General features: G+C 36.9%; 3 protein-coding genes across 6 annotated transcripts; all 3 read left to right on the forward strand.

Annotated features, from left to right (window-relative positions):
- Positions 1–354: 354 nt before the first annotated feature.
- LOC143460178 (uncharacterized) lies at positions 355–8,225 on the forward strand. Of its 3 annotated transcripts, none has more exons than XM_076957592.1 (5): positions 355–658; positions 757–950; positions 1,029–1,215; positions 2,399–2,539; positions 2,632–3,415. In XM_076957592.1, the coding sequence occupies exons 1-5, from the start codon at positions 565–567 to the stop codon at positions 2,967–2,969; spliced, it is 954 nt and encodes a 317-aa protein (XP_076813707.1). In that variant the 5' UTR covers positions 355–564; the 3' UTR covers positions 2,970–3,415. The 3 variants fall into 3 exon arrangements, with proteins under 3 accessions (XP_076813707.1, XP_076813709.1, XP_076813708.1); XM_076957594.1 differs by lacking the exons at positions 757–950; positions 1,029–1,215; positions 2,399–2,539; positions 2,632–3,415 and adding exons at positions 6,579–6,772; positions 6,850–7,036; positions 7,129–7,269; positions 7,362–8,225 and having other exon boundaries at positions 375–658; XM_076957593.1 differs by lacking the exons at positions 355–658; positions 757–950; positions 1,029–1,215; positions 2,399–2,539; positions 2,632–3,415 and adding exons at positions 6,298–6,479; positions 6,579–6,772; positions 6,850–7,036; positions 7,129–7,269; positions 7,362–8,225.
- On the forward strand, positions 3,543–5,433 carry LOC143460179 (uncharacterized). Its single transcript, XM_076957596.1, has 3 exons — positions 3,543–4,378; positions 4,616–4,756; positions 4,876–5,433. Exons 1-3 carry the CDS (start codon positions 4,210–4,212, stop codon positions 5,202–5,204), a joined length of 639 nt encoding a protein of 212 aa, XP_076813711.1. The 5' UTR covers positions 3,543–4,209; the 3' UTR covers positions 5,205–5,433.
- Positions 8,226–10,275: 2,050 nt separating the features above from the next.
- LOC143460233 (uncharacterized) lies at positions 10,276–12,943 on the forward strand. Of its 2 annotated transcripts, XM_076957664.1 has the most exons (6): positions 10,276–10,501; positions 10,890–11,083; positions 11,178–11,364; positions 11,532–11,672; positions 11,856–12,161; positions 12,457–12,943. In XM_076957664.1, the coding sequence occupies exons 1-6, from the start codon at positions 10,408–10,410 to the stop codon at positions 12,471–12,473; spliced, it is 939 nt and encodes a 312-aa protein (XP_076813779.1). In that variant the 5' UTR covers positions 10,276–10,407; the 3' UTR covers positions 12,474–12,943. The 2 variants fall into 2 exon arrangements, with proteins under 2 accessions (XP_076813779.1, XP_076813778.1); XM_076957663.1 differs by having other exon boundaries at positions 11,856–12,943.
- The last annotated feature ends 4,323 nt before the right edge of the window (positions 12,944–17,266 follow it).

The raw sequence follows: 17,266 nt of genomic DNA on the forward strand, positions 1-17,266 counted from the left end.
TATACTAAACTGAAGTGACAGCCGAACTGTGTGTTGCAGATGGTAATCACCAGGCAAGGCCAGACGGAACCAAGTATGCGGTACTACCATGGCAATAATGTTTGTCATGTGAATGCACATTTAGCGCAAATTTCAGCGTCACGACACGGAAATTGCCTAAGTGATTTGAGCTTAGCACAAACATGGAACTCACAAGCATAATATCAAAGTACAGTTACCCTATAGATTTTTCTGGCCAATTGCATTATAAGAGTATCTAAAGTAAGAGAACTGCGTGAGCTCGTTATGGTGACACAGTGCACCCTGTTACTTTTGTCAGTTTCATGTCGGGCAAAAATATTGCTAAACAATATATACTCGTTTGTAGGGAGTTATGTGTAAAGGCTACTGCAAAACTGAACCTTCAGGATTTACTAAAACCATGAGATAAGAAAAGCGTTGGAATATGAGTAACAAAAGATGCAATAAAGAAAACTTGTTTGCTGTATAGGCGCCTACCGCAATTGATTTTTCATTCTGTGCATAGAAGATAAGTTTTAGTGGTTTCAAATTATTGCTTGCAGTATGGATATTACACAGCACGGTCTGCTATTAATTGCATTGCTCAGCAATTTGGCTTCCATCGTGTTCAGTGTTTTTGATGCCACCGGTACAGGAGGTGAGTCACTTACTTTTAGCTCGAATGTTTCAATGTTTTTTTTCTTACTTTGCCCATTTCATTTGGGAACCAACGCAAAACAAATTCGTTCTTTTCAGGTTTCTTCAACAACTCTATCTCCTATCTCAGCCTAAAATATTATGAGGAAGTTACTCCAGCTCCGATTGTATTTGGAATAATATGGCCTATTGTCTACGTTTGGAACTTGGCTGGTGTACTCTACATCGTAGCTTCCGTGAATCTTCCAACTAACCAAAGTCCAGTAAACATGTCTCCAACACTTATATCCAAGGTATGGTCGAAATTACAAGGATCAAACCGTGTTTTTAGAATTTAGCATTTATACTAAGCAAAACCTTCTCTGTCCAAGGGCTTTCTGGTTTTCTATTCTATTGGCTTTTTGTCGACTGTTGGCTGGCTCTTTGCCTATGACCGAGAAAGCCTGGAATTGTCCTTAGTCGCTTTGCTCCTCGGAGTGGTTAGTTTAGGAGCATCATTAGGGATTTCGTACAAGCTCGTTTATGATAATCTGGCCAAGTTGGAGATGAATAGTCAAGGTGAGCGTGACGCGACACCTGATCGAAAGACACTTTATCGAACGACACTTAATCGAACGACAGTTTATCGAAAGACACTTAATCGAACGACAGCTGATCGAAACGACACCTGATCGAAACGACAGTTGATCGAACGACACTTTATCGAACCGACAGTTGATCAAACGACACTTTATCGAACCGACAGCTGATCAAAGCGACAGTTGATCGAATCGACTGTTGCTTCTCCCGCACACAGTCATAGCAAAACGTGGCGTACCGTTGCATTGTTTGCTGTAGAAAATTAAAATTTGGTGACTTTTCATAAAAAATGTTCAGCTATCTGTCCATGTTTGTTTGATAAAGTTGGATTTTGTAATTTTTGAGATGTTGTGATATTTATATAATTTTGCTCTCTCTCCGCATTGAAGCGTATTACTCATTTACGCACCAATAACTTGACTAACTATTCTTTTTCGTTCTCTTTTCACAGCGGGGGCGCGGCGTAACAAGAAGAATTTATAGAAATGTGTCACTTTTAGAAATACCTAATTTACACTAAATTCACTTTCTTTAGTTTTACAATTATGATGTATACAGGAAGCCAGATGATGTTTCTACTAACCTGTAATAATCTCATCAGTCTACGACGCATAGGTTTCTAGGTTACTCTCGTACTTAGTAATTCTCGTGCGTATTCTTGTGATATCTTATTAATATGTGGGCGGGCCGGCCGCCATGCGAAATCGTACACTTTATGATACAAATATAAAATATAGATATAAAATATAAATCGTCAACTTTATGATATATACATCACAATTCATTAATGCACACCATTACAAAGACCGCACATCACAATGGCTCACTGTTTCAATGTTTGAGAAACACGCAAAAATCTTGCTTGAACTGTCGGTTCGATAAAATGTCGTTCGATCAACTGTCGTTTTGATCAACTGTCGGTTCGATAAAGTGTCGTTCGATCAACTGTCGCCTCGATTAACTGTCGTTCGATAAAGTGTCTTTCGATCATCTGTCGTTTCGATCAGGTGTCGTTCGATAAAGTGTCTTTCGATAAAGTGTCTTTCGATAAGGTGTCATAGTACCCAAGGTGAGATGACAGATGAAATTATCCCGGGTGTTACTCATTTTTGTGGGTTTAATACTAATCTTCGTTTTCTTATTTCTTATATTTTCCCTACAGAAGTTCTTTGGTTGATGAGGATTCTTGTTCAAAATGGACTTGCTTTATTTGCCACTTGGTTATCTGTGGCCTCGGCTATTGGATTTTGCGAACTGATAACCTACAAAGACAGCCCTGGCTATGGCAAAGCAGTTTTAAGAGGTCAGTTGGCCTTAGTTGCTGAGGTTGCAAGCTTCTTGCAAAAAAGTCCATATTCTTCTATATACGGAAATTTAAACAAATCTTTTTTTAAGGTTTCCTCACAGAGGAGGACGCTTCAACTTTGACTTTGTCGTTGGTGCTTTCTATCATTGTTACCTGGTTCATCATGGAAAATTTTGTTTGGGAGAAATATTGTCGCTACACCTTGTCCGTCTACCCGGTCTACATTCTCGCTCTAGGTGGCCTGGTTGGCAGGCTTCAAAAAGACGAAAACGCGATGAGAAATTTCGTGCTGGCTTGCGTTGCTCTCGGGATTGCCAGTTTGGCTTTTCTTGCGAGAATAGCACTCACTGTGTACAGGTTGACAACACCAAGCAGCCGAATCTACAAGGACGATCGTCAAAAGCTGAAGCTCCATATGTATGAGTAAACGAAAAAGCAATACCAAATTCATATCCTCGATTGTAAAGCCATTAATCTTTAATCACAATATATAAAGTATATGCAACTTTGATCATTATTTACACACTGATAATGGTAACACATTGCTCACTTGATTTCTGTTACGCCGTGTAAGCTAGTATGGCAGACAACGTTTTTGATTATAAGTTTTTGGTGTATATAGAAAACTTTAATGAGACATCTACACGCAATCGTTATATAGCCATAACCTATACCGAATATGTACGGCTATACACTCGTTACATGTGTAGCGCCGCTTTTAGTAGACCCTGAAGCAATGTAACGCAATACTCTAACGAAAGAGTCAATTGTTCCGAGGTCCAAATGCTTGTCTAATAAAACTGTGTGTTTTGCAACGATTGTTCTTTTTTTGATTTTAGCTTCGTGATTGCAATGAAAATTATCCTAACTACAGTCCGTGCTGTGCTGCTAAAGTGAGTGAAAGTCTAAAAACCTATTGACCTTAAGCCAGAGAAGAGTTGTTAGTAAATATACCGGCAAAAATGTTTCAACAGTATGTGGTGGCTAAGCAACTATTACCAAAGTGTGTTACAAAATAAACCTAAATTTGTCAACAATTCGATGACATATGCGTGGAAACAATTATGATGAAATAATGTGCTTGGCGCAGGTGTTTTTTCTATTAAGTATGAACCAAATACTTTCTGGTGGCGACGATAAATAGCGTACTTAATAAAATTTATCGAACGACACTTAATCGAACGACAGTTTATCGAAACGACAGATGATCGAACCGACAGTTGATCGAACGACACTTAATCGAACCGACAGTTGATCAAAGCGACAGTTGATCGAATCGACTGTTGCTTCTCCCGCACACAGTTATAGCAAAACGTGGCGTACAGTTGCATTGTTTGCTGTAGAGTGTAGAAAATTAAAATTTGGTGACTTTTCATAAAAAATGTTCAGCTATCTGTCCATGTTTGTTTGGTAAAGTTGGATTTTGTAATTTTTGAGATATTGTGATTATGTGATATTTATATAATTCTGCTCTCTCCGCATTGAAGCGTAACGTTTTCGTTAACTCATTTACGCACCAATAACTTGACTGACTATTCTCTTTCGTTCTCTTCTCACAGCGGAGGCGCGGTGTAACAAGAAGAATTTTTAGAAATGTGTCACTTTTAGAAATACCTAATTTACACTAAATTCACTTTCTTTAATGCCACTTTCTGATTTCCTACATTATGTTATTCCTCCTCCCCATCGCATGGATTTTCTCCTTTGACAACGAAATCCTGGAGCTATCTCTGACGTTTCTTATTTTGGCAGCCTTGACAGCCTATGTGACCATTGGGATATCCTGTAAACGGACTCACGACAATCATAAGATATTAAAGAACTCAAAAAGTAAAGGTATGTCTGCCAGTGGAAGTTTGTCATTGTTCTTATAGAGCTAACCTTGCCAAGGCCTTGAGTGCTATAAATATACTAATACTGTTTTAACAAGCCGTCCTTAATGAAAATAAAACGCATTTACTTTGAGTTTATGATATTCTTTATATTACGGACGATATCACTGAAGTATTTTTATTGTATTGCACTGGATATGTTTTTCCATATAGTAATACACTATCATACCTCATTTTGTAGCAATGCTCTGGTTGACGAGAATCCTTGTTCAAAATGGTCTTTGCGTGTTGGCAACATGGCTGACAATTGCAATGTTAATTAACGTCGTCAACGTCATCATTTATTACAACAGCCCTGGATTAGAAGTTGCATTACGTAAAGGTGCGTTCATTGTTCTTGCGTTCAAAATGAAACAGTTATGGTACTACCGTGCTACACATTATTAAAACCTATCAAACAGATTATGTGGAACTTAAATTCAGCTTTCCCTTTTCCCATAGATACCCTTAACCAAGAAGATGCTTCGACTGTTGGATTGTCGATTTTGTTGTTTTTCATCATTTCCTGGTTTATAATTGAGAACGTGATCTGGGAGAAATATTGCCGTTATAACTTCACCATATACCCTGTCCTTATCCTCGGTTCAGGCGGCTTGGTTGCTAGGTTACGGGTGGAAGGAGGAACACGAAACTTAATTTTAGCGTCCGTGGTTTTAAGTATAAGTTCACTCGCTTTTATCGTCAGGATAATACTGTCAGTGTATAGATCAAGGTCAAGAAACCGAGGCAAAAGTGCTTCACCATACACCCTCGGTGACAGTGCTTTGTAATGCGAAAGTCAATATTGGAGAGCTGTGCTGTGTCGCACTAAATGTATTACATGTATTACAAAGTACCGTACTCTGTAATAAATATCGTATAAACCGTGTTTTCTTTCCGCTATTGAATTGCTTGTCTGATTACGCTTACATGTTTTGTGTTTGTGACCTATATTCTGTATGCATGTTTATTTTCAAAATAGCTATCACCTATGTATGATGTTTTCGTATTTGTTCAAACGAAATTGTTATGTAACAAAATGTCTGCAGCATTTAGAACAAGATTTCCGTTTCAAAACAACTTTGAAAGATACATCAGAAGCAACCATTTCGACCTTTCATAACAACGATGTTTTACCACAGTAAATATTTTCCATCTTTCGTTATATAATCCTGAATCAGCGGTTTCAAACTCAGCTGAATTAACGTAATCTTAAGTCGAGCATACATTGCATCAGGAAAAGGATGGACGCCCTGTTTGATCAGCTAAGATTCAGATCCGATACTGAGTGGTTTAGAGGCGCAATATAGGTTATATTAACTCTAATGCTGTTTGCTAATCGGAACTGCGATAAACGACCTCTTTGTTTGTCAGATGAGAGATCCTGTGATGCTTTAATTATAGAGTTTGGTCTACGTGTCACGAGGATCGTATATAAGCTGGCAAAACAGTGTAAAACCAGTTCAGTCACGTATACTAAACCGAAGCGACAGCTGAACTGTGTGTTGCAGATGGTAATCACCAGGCAAGGCGGTAATCACCAGACGGAATCAAGTATGCGGTGCGGTACCATGTAAATGCACATTAAGCGCAAATTTCAGCATCACGACACGGAAATTGTCGAAGTGATTTGAGCTTAGCTCAAACATGGAACACACATGCATAATATCAAAGTGCAGTAGGCCTATAGATTTTCCTGGCCAATTGCATTATATGAGTATCTAAAGTAAGAGAACTGTGTGAACTCGTTACGGTGACACGATGCACCCAGCTGTAACTTTTGTCAGTTACATGTCGGGCAAAAATATTGCTGAGCAATATACACTCGTTTGTGGGGTCTATGTGTAAATGTTATGAGTAATAAAATGTGCAATAAAGTGAACTTGTTTGCTGTATAGGCGCCAATAGCAATTAATTTTTCATTCTGTTCATAGAAGATAAATTTTAGTGGTTTCAAATTATTGCTTGCAGCATGGATATTACACAGAGCGGTCTGCTATTAATTGCATTGCTCAGCAATTTGGCTTCCATCGTGTTCAGCGTTTTGGATGCCACCGGCACAGGAGGTTAGTCACTTACTTTTAGCTCGAATGTTTCAACGACTTTGTTTCTTACTTTGCCCATTTCATTTGCGAACCAGCGCTGAGCAACTTCGTTCTTTTCAGGTTTGTTCAACAACTCTATCAACTCTCTCACCGAAAAATATTACGAGGAAGTTACTCCAGCTGGGATTGTTTTTGGAACAATATGGCCTATTATCTACGTTTGGAACATTGCTGGTATAGTCTACCTCGTAGCTTCCGTGAAGCTTCCAACTGACCAAAGCCCAGTAAACATGTCGCCAACACTTATCTCCAAGGTATAGTCGAAATTACCAAGGTCAAACCTTGCATTTAGCAATTGGCATTTATACTAAGCAAACCTTCTCTGTCCAAGGGCTTTCTGGTTTTCTATTCTATTGGATTTTTGTCGACCGTTGCTTGGCTCTTTGCCTACGACCGAGAAAGCCTGGAATTGTCCTTCGTTGCTTTGCTCCTCGGAGTGGTTAGTGTAGGAGCATCATTGGGGATTTCGTACAAGCTCGTTTATGATAATCTGGCCAAGTTGGAGATGAATAGTCAAGGTGAGATTAGAGATGAAATTATCCCGGGTGTTGCTCATTTTTGTGGGTTTAATACTAATCTTCGTTTTTTCACTTTTTTATATTCCCTACAGGAGTGCTTTGGTTGATGAGGATTCTTGTTCAAAATGGACTTGCTTTATTTAACACCTGGTTAACTGTGGCCTCAGCTATTGGATTTTGCGAACTGATAACCTACAAAGACAGCCCTGCCGAAAGCCAAGCAGCTTTAAGAGGTCAGTTGGCTTTAGTTGCCGAGGTTACAAGCTTCTTGCAAAAAGTCCATATTCTTCTATGTAAGGAAATTTAAACCAATCTTTTTTTAAAGGTTTCTTCACAGAGGAGGACGCTTCAACTTTGACTTTGTCGTTGGTGCTTTCTATCATTGTTACCTGGTTCATCATGGAAAATTTTGTTTGGCAGAAATATTGTCAGTACACCTTGACCGTCTACCCGGTCTACATTCTCGCTCTTGCTGGCCTGGTTGGCAGGCTTCAAAACGAGGAAGACGCGACAAGAAACCTCCTGCTGGCTGCGATTGCTCTCGGGGTTGCCATTTTGGCTTTCCTTGCGAGAATAGCAATCACTGTGTACAGGTTAACACCACCCAACCAAAAGTACAAGGACGATTGTCAAAAGCTGAAGCTCCATATGTACGAGTAAACGAAAAAGTAATACCAAATGTCCTCGATTGAAAAGCCATTAATCTTTAATCACAGCATATGAAGTTTATGCAACTTTGATCATTATTTACAAACTGATTATGGTAACATATTGCTCACTTGATTTGTGTTAGACAACGGTTTTGATTTTTAAGTTTTACGTATAGAAAAATTTAATGAGACATCTACACGCAATCGTTATATAGCCATAACCTATACTGAATATGTACGGCTATACACTCGTTACATGTGTAGCGCCGCTTTTAGTAGACCCTGAAGCAATGTAACGCAATACTGTAATGAAAGAGTCAATTTTTCCAAAGTCCAAATGCTTGTCTAATAAAACTGTGTGTTTTGCAACGATTGTTCTTTTTTTGATTTTAACTTCGTGATTGCAATGAAAATTATCCTAATTACAGTCCGTGCTGTGTCGTTCTTCAAGTTCGTGTAGTCTCGTTGTGTAGTCTGAAGGTTAGCGGTTAAAATTGATTGTGCTTTTGATGAATAAATGTGCTTAATCTAAGAAGGTAGCTGTGTTGTGTTATGTATAGCCTATTGTCCTATTCACTGTAAGCTTTTAATTGATGAGAATAATGGCAAATTTAGAAATGTAGTTTTGTTTAAGAGAAAGAAGTTTCGCGTTAATCAAGAGTTTTGGCCAGAAACCGTCGGTTGCAGCTTGGCATATTACCGTTTTAAACATCCCCTTAACAAATTAATTTTTTCTGAAGAATATTTGATAAGGAGCTTACATAATTGTGTGTATTCAGTCTGATAACATTATGTAACTTGTTACATAATAACTGTCATGTTGGACAACAAATGAAATACTGTATTACATAAGGTCGAATAAATTAAAGCTGAGTCATGGTGTTACGTGTTAATTGCTGAGCAACCCCGGAGCTATGAACGTTTGAAGTTAATTTTTAACGGTCCCGGTAATCTAAATTAACTCAACCGATGAGCCTGAAAAACTAATTCCATTTAGCTAACTAGCTAGCTAGATCTTTCCGTCATCCGTCTACAGGGCGACGGTGCAGGTGTATCCACTGAACTTAAAACGGATGCACGCAATTACTTCCGAGAATTTAACACTTATTTGGTGCAACATAGGCTAGAGAGCCTATTTTCTCTGAGTTTGCAAAAAGACTTAAGGTGTTTCGATCTATCGTCAATCGTTAGAGAATTAACGTTTTTAAACGATTTTACTCAAATTTACCTGGATAGCGAACGAAATTGAAATCGTTACATAAAACAAATAAGTTACAGCAAATCAAACAAAGCAATGCCTTAAACGTTGTAAATTGCTAAGTTTTGAAAATTTAGGGATTTAGTCTAGTTGTAGCCTAGTATTTACGCCACAATAAAAGTTTGGCATTGTACCGACAAAAGTGCCATGCATATTGCGCACGCACTAGATCTTACATGTTTTTTTAAGAACATGAAATTTGGCTGCAGAGGCTAGGTTATGCTAAGCAGTCTGCAGTATTACAGCTCACGTCATGCTGAGTTTCACAGGGTCAAATTATGAAATGTTTAATGAAAGTAAGAATGTACAAGTATAAAGTTATTAAGAATAAAAAACGCAACGCAACAGTATGAAAGTCGCAACAGTAAAGAATTTAAAAATATTTTCGGACATACATTTGTGTTGCAAAAATAGAAGTAGGCTACATATTAGTGCGTGTATGAATAGCCACGTGAGTACTTCATTCTACGGTTCAATTAACAATCAACTTGCCCTGACTAATAAAAGCGTTTTAGTTTCTTTTTAACGATCCGAAACGGGCGAGACATTGATGACAAGGCTGGAAAAAAGGATTTGTTTACAAGATTTACTGGTCACGTGTTGTTAACCACGTGACGAGACAAACCTTTTGTTGTTTGGAAAAACAACTTACGTAACGACAGACGTGATGTCAGGCCAGGAAGGTTTCATTGGCTGCTTGTAGCATTAGTTCGGCGTTGTTTTGTGTGAACCATTGATGAAACGCTGGTTATAGGTTAGCGTACAAGTGTAAGGAAAAGAAAGTCCTTTGGAAAGCCACAAAGTTAAAAACCATTGACTAGTGTGTGCTTGGAAAAATATCCTACTTTTTAATTGCTTCGGTTGAACAAACCTGTGCCCGTAGCCCCCCGGTACAGCCTATGTTGCTTAACGCTGGTTGATGTTGAGGTCACAGACAGTAGAGCCGCAGAGGCGGTCGAAGTCAGGATTTTACACACCTTATGTCATTCGACTTTAAGTTCATTTGTTTCCTTGTGCTTGCCGAGCAAACTAAAAGCATTAAATAAAGTAGTTATCGTATAAAAAGTTCCCGTGTACTTTGCAAACTTTCCTATCTGTTGCTCAATCTTGATTCAGACCAGGCTTTGATTATGGGCCAGGACCAGTATAATTCTAAAAATTCACTCTTATGATGGCGCCATTAGCTGTCAATCTCTGCCGTGTTTACTTATTGTTGTATTAGCCTTGGTATAGGCTATATGAACCTGTTTTATTTTAGATTTGATACTAATGTAATCAAAGTGAGCATTGACATAAAGATGTTATTACGGTATAGACAAAATGATTTCTAAACATGCATTTGCTTTTAGGAAAAATTTATTTACACATTATTTATTTTAAGACTTACATAAGCTATAAAATATTGCATAGTTGTGTTTTGCATTGCCTTTTTGTGTCTGCATCAACCTATAAAAAAGATCATCATGGACAAAGCACAAAGATTGCTAATCATCGTAGCCCTGCTGGCCAATATAGCTGCAATAGTCTTTGGTTATTTCAATGCAACAAACGCTGGTGGTAAGTTGAATTTTTGTTTAGTGAAATGATATGCAGTAACTGGCCACTTTAATAGTTGTCACCAGTAATTACTAAGTATGAAATTGTTTCTTAATATTATACGTTGATCATCTATTTTGATTGTTTAAACTGTTCCACAGTATAATACCTACAACTCAGTTCCTTTTTTTTCAAATTTTAAAAACTTAGCATTCTTGTATCGCAAGAATGCCTAGATTGCATTTTATTAGTGTCAAGTTATAGAAATATCTACTTTTAAAAACTTAAACTTTGCACAACTGAAAGTAGTTTACTGGGTCTCTTATTCTTTCCTTCTCCAAGAAATTGGTTTTCGCTTAGTAAGCTTTCGCTTTTGGAATTTTAAGAGCTAATATTTTTACTTGCTCAGGATTTTTTAACAATAGAATTGAATACTTGAACAAGAAATACTACCAGGAAATTGCTCCAACTGGAATTGCATTTTCAATAATTTGGCCAATTATCTACTTTTGGAACATTGTGGGCACATTTTATTTGGTTGTTTCCATGTGTCTTCCTGCCTATGAGAGTCCAGTCAACTATAAACCCACACTTATTTCAAAGGTATCATTTTGAAAGAGTTTTTGTTTTGCGTAACTTTTTTGCACTATGTCATTAAACCTTAAACCTTTCTGTATGTTGTTAAATATTTTTGCAGCCATTCTTGGTCTTTTACATCATGGCATTTGGTTCTGCCATAACATGGCTGTTCACATTTGATCGGGAGATGCTTGTTACATCAGCAATTGTATTGGCTATTGGTGCACTCTCTGTTTGTATATCGCTTGGAATTTCATGCAAACGTGTTTATGACAATCTGGCTGCCTTAGAAAAAAGTAACCAAGGTATAATAAAAATGCAAGCCACGTTCTTATAGTTTATTTGCCAAAAAAATTATATTATCTTTCGTATGTATACAAACTGTTTTAAAGTTACTTATCTAGACCTGCTTGTTCATAGATGAATTGACATTTAATTGTGCCTTTTGTCAATTTAAGATTTTTTGTTGCAGCATTGCTGTGGCTTGTCAGAATTCTTGTGCAAAATGCCTTGGCAATTTTAGGAACCTGGTTGACACTGGCAACGTTTATAGGAGTGGGCATCAGTCTTATCTATGCTGATAGTCCATCCACTGAAAAAGCTAAGTGGAGAGGTACATGATACTCTTGATTATCAACACTGAATTTCACTTATTCTGTACTACTCTAACTGTCCAATAATTTTTGTAACCTCATCCTGTGATATGAATCATGATTTGAATAGAATTGATTAACACTTCTCACAATACTTGGCTTGCATTGTTATATTATAATATGACACTTGTCTCTTTGTTTAGGTATTGTAACAATGGAAGATGGTTCCACGATAATGCTTTCAATTCTTCTTGGTCTCGCTGTTGCTTGGTTTGTGTTTCAAAACTTTATATGCTGGCGCTACTTCCAAGGACTGTTTGTGACCTTCCCTGTACTTGTTTTTGCCTATGCGGGTATTTTGGTGAAATTGCAAAATGATGAAAATGCCCAAAGAAATTTCATTTTAGCTTGTGTTGGAGTTGGTGTTTGTTCCATATTGTTTCTTATCAGACTTCCGCTTGCCATTTATAGAATGGTCACCAACCAAGGACAATATGAGAAGGTTGCAGGTCGGGAAAAACTATTTACTTAAAATAAATTCGTAAACTATATGACTTGTGTACATTTATGTATTGTGTGAGAAAAGAATTCCAATGATACATGCACATTTGACATATCCAATTGCTGACTTCTAACTTTACTGCACTTATCATATTATGCTTTGTGTTATGTGAAAGTTGCTGCATTTGTTTTTTCTTCATACAATAATGTAATTACACAGATTGAATGATGTTTTTTTCATTTATTCTCATTAAAATCCAGTAATAATTGATTCTGTAATTCATTGTGTAATACTTTGTTCAGGAAAAAAGGCCAATTAAAATGTAAAATTGTGCAAAGTATATTTGGATGATTGACTATTCTGGTATTTGTCTTGAAGTGGAACCTATCACATACTTATAACTTGTCCTCGAAGGTCGTTGATATGTCACGTACACAAGTTGAAAAGGTTTTTGCCTAATCATTAGCTGCCCTTGCATGTTGGCTTCTTTTAATTTTGGCCCCAGCTGTGTTAAATGGCATATTTTGATTCTAGTATAGCAAAAACAGGCAAACTACAATGCTTTTTTCATGTCATTTAATTTTGCTGTACATACATTGCTGTTAAGTTACTCACCTAGGTCTAATTATTTGAAGTCTGATAAGAAGAGGTGGTTGATACAGTTAAACACTGCTTAATTGTGAACAATTGTTTTCTGAGTTTTAGGTATATGTGTTTGTAGCATATTGCTGTATGATTATTGTTGCATTTCATGTACACAAAGATGCCAATACACTACGCTTCATAGAAGTTATAAATGGTTTTCGTGCAGAAGTTTTGAGGAAGCTGGGATTTGATGTAAAGAACTTCACTTCCTAGCCCAGTGTTACACTTGCTGCATTAAGTGTATGTTAGTAATTCCACTTTTCAAAGTTCTGGTATGATATGGGAGTTCACAAGTATTTTTGGTTATGGTCTTTGGCTTGCCCTATTTTCCAAACTTCAAATCTAAAACATTGGGCAGAATTACGTTATATTTTTCATCCATCACCGCTGTTATTAAAACAAGTTATTAAGTGAGAATAGTGCAAATAGATGAAACATCAACCAGTAGGCCAACTACTAATTACTGAACATAAACTGAAAGTTATGTTTTGTTTGGTAATATGTCACGAGTTCACAAACACGCTCATCGGCGTCCAGATTTGACAAAAAAGTTGCAGAACATGCACATGCACAAACTTTCCGCTTGTGATACTTCACATCAGCCCGATGCCCCCCACAAATTTCGCTAGTGCGTAGTGAGTTCCCAAAATGCGACATTGTAAATAACATAATATACTGTAATTGGTGTAATTTAACTAGGCCTATCATAGTGTAAAGAAAAGATTTTGAATTTCTTAACTCAACAAAAAAACTTAATCTGTGTTTATATGGGCCTACGGTAAAGTTAAAATGCAACAAACGAGTCCACAAACTCAAAATTACCAGTTAGTTTGGACAAACCAGGCCGTCCCAATACCCAGGGTGCATTATACGTGACTCAGGGTTAAGTGGCGTATTCGGATTGACCTTCGCTTGGCACGGAGCAAATACACGCACGAACAAGAGCACAGTGTCCCCCTTTTTTTTATGGGATCGGCATAAGGTTGTTGCCTCAGGATGTAGCCTAAGTACCGGTACACAATGATGATCGAGACTTCATCTGACTCGAAGTAAAATTGCATGTTCTTCTCGGGAAGAAGTAAATGTAAATAAAAATGTGAAGTAAGTTATTGAAGAAAGTTGAAAACGAAAAGGTATAGGCCTACGAAAAGAGTAATCATCGAAGGAATATAAATTAAGGAGGAAAACGAAAACTTAAAGGAAAATCTTCAAAGCGTAGCCCTTGCCGCCATAAGGTCTTTGGTACATTTATAATATACACTAAATTGACCTTTGGCGCACGGAATGTATCCCACACCCACCGAAAACACCACACTTCCTCTTGTCTTGCCCGAATTTAGCACTGTTCACTTATCAAGCGTTGTTTTGTGCTCAAGAATATCGCAATACTGTAGTATTAGCTTCACAAAAATTTTATATAGCGAGCTCAAAGTTTTAACCCTACTTTAATTATGTTACGATATTTGCAAATTTAAAAATTTTATCCAGAATCAAACAAAAAATTAAATCTAAAAAATAAGCACGAAACAGTAATTATACAAATTCAACTAACGATATAATTGTTGTCTTGAGAAAATAAAATTTAGAGAGGGATTATTTCACTGTAAGTAAGTCATGCAGCCTGTTGTTAAAGATAGGCGTTTAGGTTAGGAGAGTAGGTATGCAATAAAGTTGATTTTAGCTATTTAATTTATTGGACATAGATTTAGATTAGAAGGTAGACTTAAGTAAGGGAGTTTTTTAGATTACTATGTTATTATTAGTTAGGTTAACAAGAAACTGTAAAAATAGCTTCGAACGCACGATTTTTTTCAGTGACATAGTGGCAGTCTAAAATTTAACCCTAGAATGCTATCATATAATCAGATTTTTTTTATTTCCCTATAAATTAGGTGAACACAGGTCAGACACCATCAACATATAATTCTTGGTGCATTTTAGCTTTTCGTCGGCTGTTAAACTATTATATACAGTTATATTATACACATATCTGTTTGTTTAAATAGCATTTTCTTTAAATTGATAGAATTTGCAAAAAAGCTAACAATTTTGTTTATGGCCAACCCCAGAAATTAACACTGAAGCACTGGGCAATTAGGAACCTTTAGAAACTAGGGCACCAGAGCAACAACATAGACGCAAAACATTTTGTTGTCAACTACTTAACGCTGTATCTTGATTTTAATAATTTCAATGTAGGAAACCAGTTGACTAACTGTTCTTTCATCTGACACAATATGATGAACATTTAATATTACCCCTGTTTTGTTTTTTACAATTTTGGCTACGTAAGGGCTCAGCAAGAAAATACAAAATGCTTCGATAGGTGAAAATTAGTTTAAGTTACGTCAAGTCATCAAAGTTTTAAGAAATATGTAATGAAATGATTGTTTATCGTTCCTTATCCCGTAAGGGCGATCACTTCAATTACAAAGTCTGTCTGTTGAATTGTTGTCTTTGATGATAAATGAGTCTCAGGTCGTTGTTTCGCTTTTCTTAATCTTAGAATTAATTGTTCACCATGACAACTGTATAAACTGATTATATTTGAAGCTTCTTTGAACGAATACATCAAGATAGAACATTGTGACAGCAACAGCACGAAGACATGTTGCGGCGTTGAACGTAAAAGCCAAAAAGACTGAATGAATCAAAATGCACGCACAGGAGAAGCAGTTGATTACGTCACGCAGTGTTATGCTTCACTGATTCCATAGATGAGAATTCTATGTCGTACACAATTTTATATTACATTAATTGATATATTTATCACAAATATTACTTGCGATTTGCACAGATTTTAAGTTTAGCAAGTTACCTTAAAATCTCACAACTTTCAAAATTTTGGTATGCACTTTACTTCATCTTTTGTGAAAATTTGTTCTAACCCATAAAGCGGCGCTTTCTTTATGCGATTGATTTGTGTTTCGGCTTCGGGTACTCACGTATGAAGATCATAGAAAGCAGGGAGTAAATAGGGAGACTTCGCTGTGCTATCCGAGGTTGGATAAACTTAAACAGCGATACCGAGGTCGAGTTTGAAATCCCGAAAACAGTATTTTATATCTACTCAAAGTGTAAGTGTAGCCTATAACTAGACTAGGCTATAGGTCTATAACCTACGCAGTAAATACAGTGTAGACCTTTATCTTAGGCTGTGTGGTAGGCTACGATACTGTCATAGTGAAAAGTGTGGCTGTAAACTACTTAACTAAGCACAAAAAAAACAAAACTAAGCAATCTTTTTATCCTAATTTCTAGTAAAACACAATGTGCCAATTGTAAAAACTTTCAAGTGCGCTGACATAGTTTTGCTATAAAGAAAAACAAGGTCTAGTATACAAGATGCACAACCACAGGATACCTTTGTGTACTAGACCCCAGCTACTTGAATAGTGACGTCACCTGGTTGTGCACTTGTGTATTAGACACAAAAAACACCTATGATGTCTATAAAAAATGTATACGAAAAATTCACAATTTTTTAATGTCTATTTAGTATTTTTGTTTTGGGTCTAGTGCAGAAGTGCACAACCACAGGATCGGTGCATTTGTATACTAGACCCCAGCTACTTAAATGATGACATCATCTAGTTGTGCATTTACGCACCAAACCCTTGGTTTTTTAGTTAATTTTAAAATTTGGTAAATTCATAACCATACACTCGATCTGAAACGTTTTGGCTTTCTCTGGGAACTGTCACCTTGCAATGAATCTACTACTGTGCTAAAATGTTAATAAACGACTGTTAACTTGAAGGCTTAATTTTACTGGTGCCTTTCAGTTGGTTTGTAACATAATAGAACGAATTCTATCAACCTTTAGCATCCTAACATTTTTTGTGCGTACGCACTTGTCACTTATAGTTGTTTGGCACACGCAAGATCTTTCTGAATCTGGCTATACTCTTCAATCCAGCCTACATGAACTAAACTAAAGTGGTCTTGGTGGCAATGCTAACGTACCATCTTATAGCACAATTTTATTGTTGTCGTCTTGCATGTTTTAAGCCCTTGGGCTTTGCCACTTTTTCCTCGTTAATCGTTTGTGAGCATGTGTATTATTGTGCTATAACTACAATGGTTAGCATTGTAACTTTTGCTCTGCACACTTAATGGCAAAAAGTATGCAATGCAATAGGGTACAATGCAATAAACTCATCACCATGTGCACTAAAATTTTTCATCTTTACGCCAGCTTATAATAAATAAAAAAATAGAGTGGCGTGTGTGAACAAAACTAAGTTGTAGGCGTCATAAATAGGCAAACAATTGAGGCTTCTTTGCACACTGACACATAACTTGCCAAAAATTTGTGTCTTCACACGAACACACATAATTTCTTGTCAAAAATTGCCTAAGTGTCCAGTCAACTTCATGCTACAAGGACAAGGATGCCCCACAGTGGAAAGTGCGGCACCTGCATGTAGGGCATTCGTCAACGTGCATGACCAACTTTTAATAAGC

This window comes from Clavelina lepadiformis, chromosome 5, assembly GCF_947623445.1.
Source record: "Clavelina lepadiformis chromosome 5, kaClaLepa1.1, whole genome shotgun sequence".
In the NCBI taxonomy this organism is placed as follows: domain Eukaryota; kingdom Metazoa; phylum Chordata; class Ascidiacea; order Aplousobranchia; family Clavelinidae; genus Clavelina; species Clavelina lepadiformis.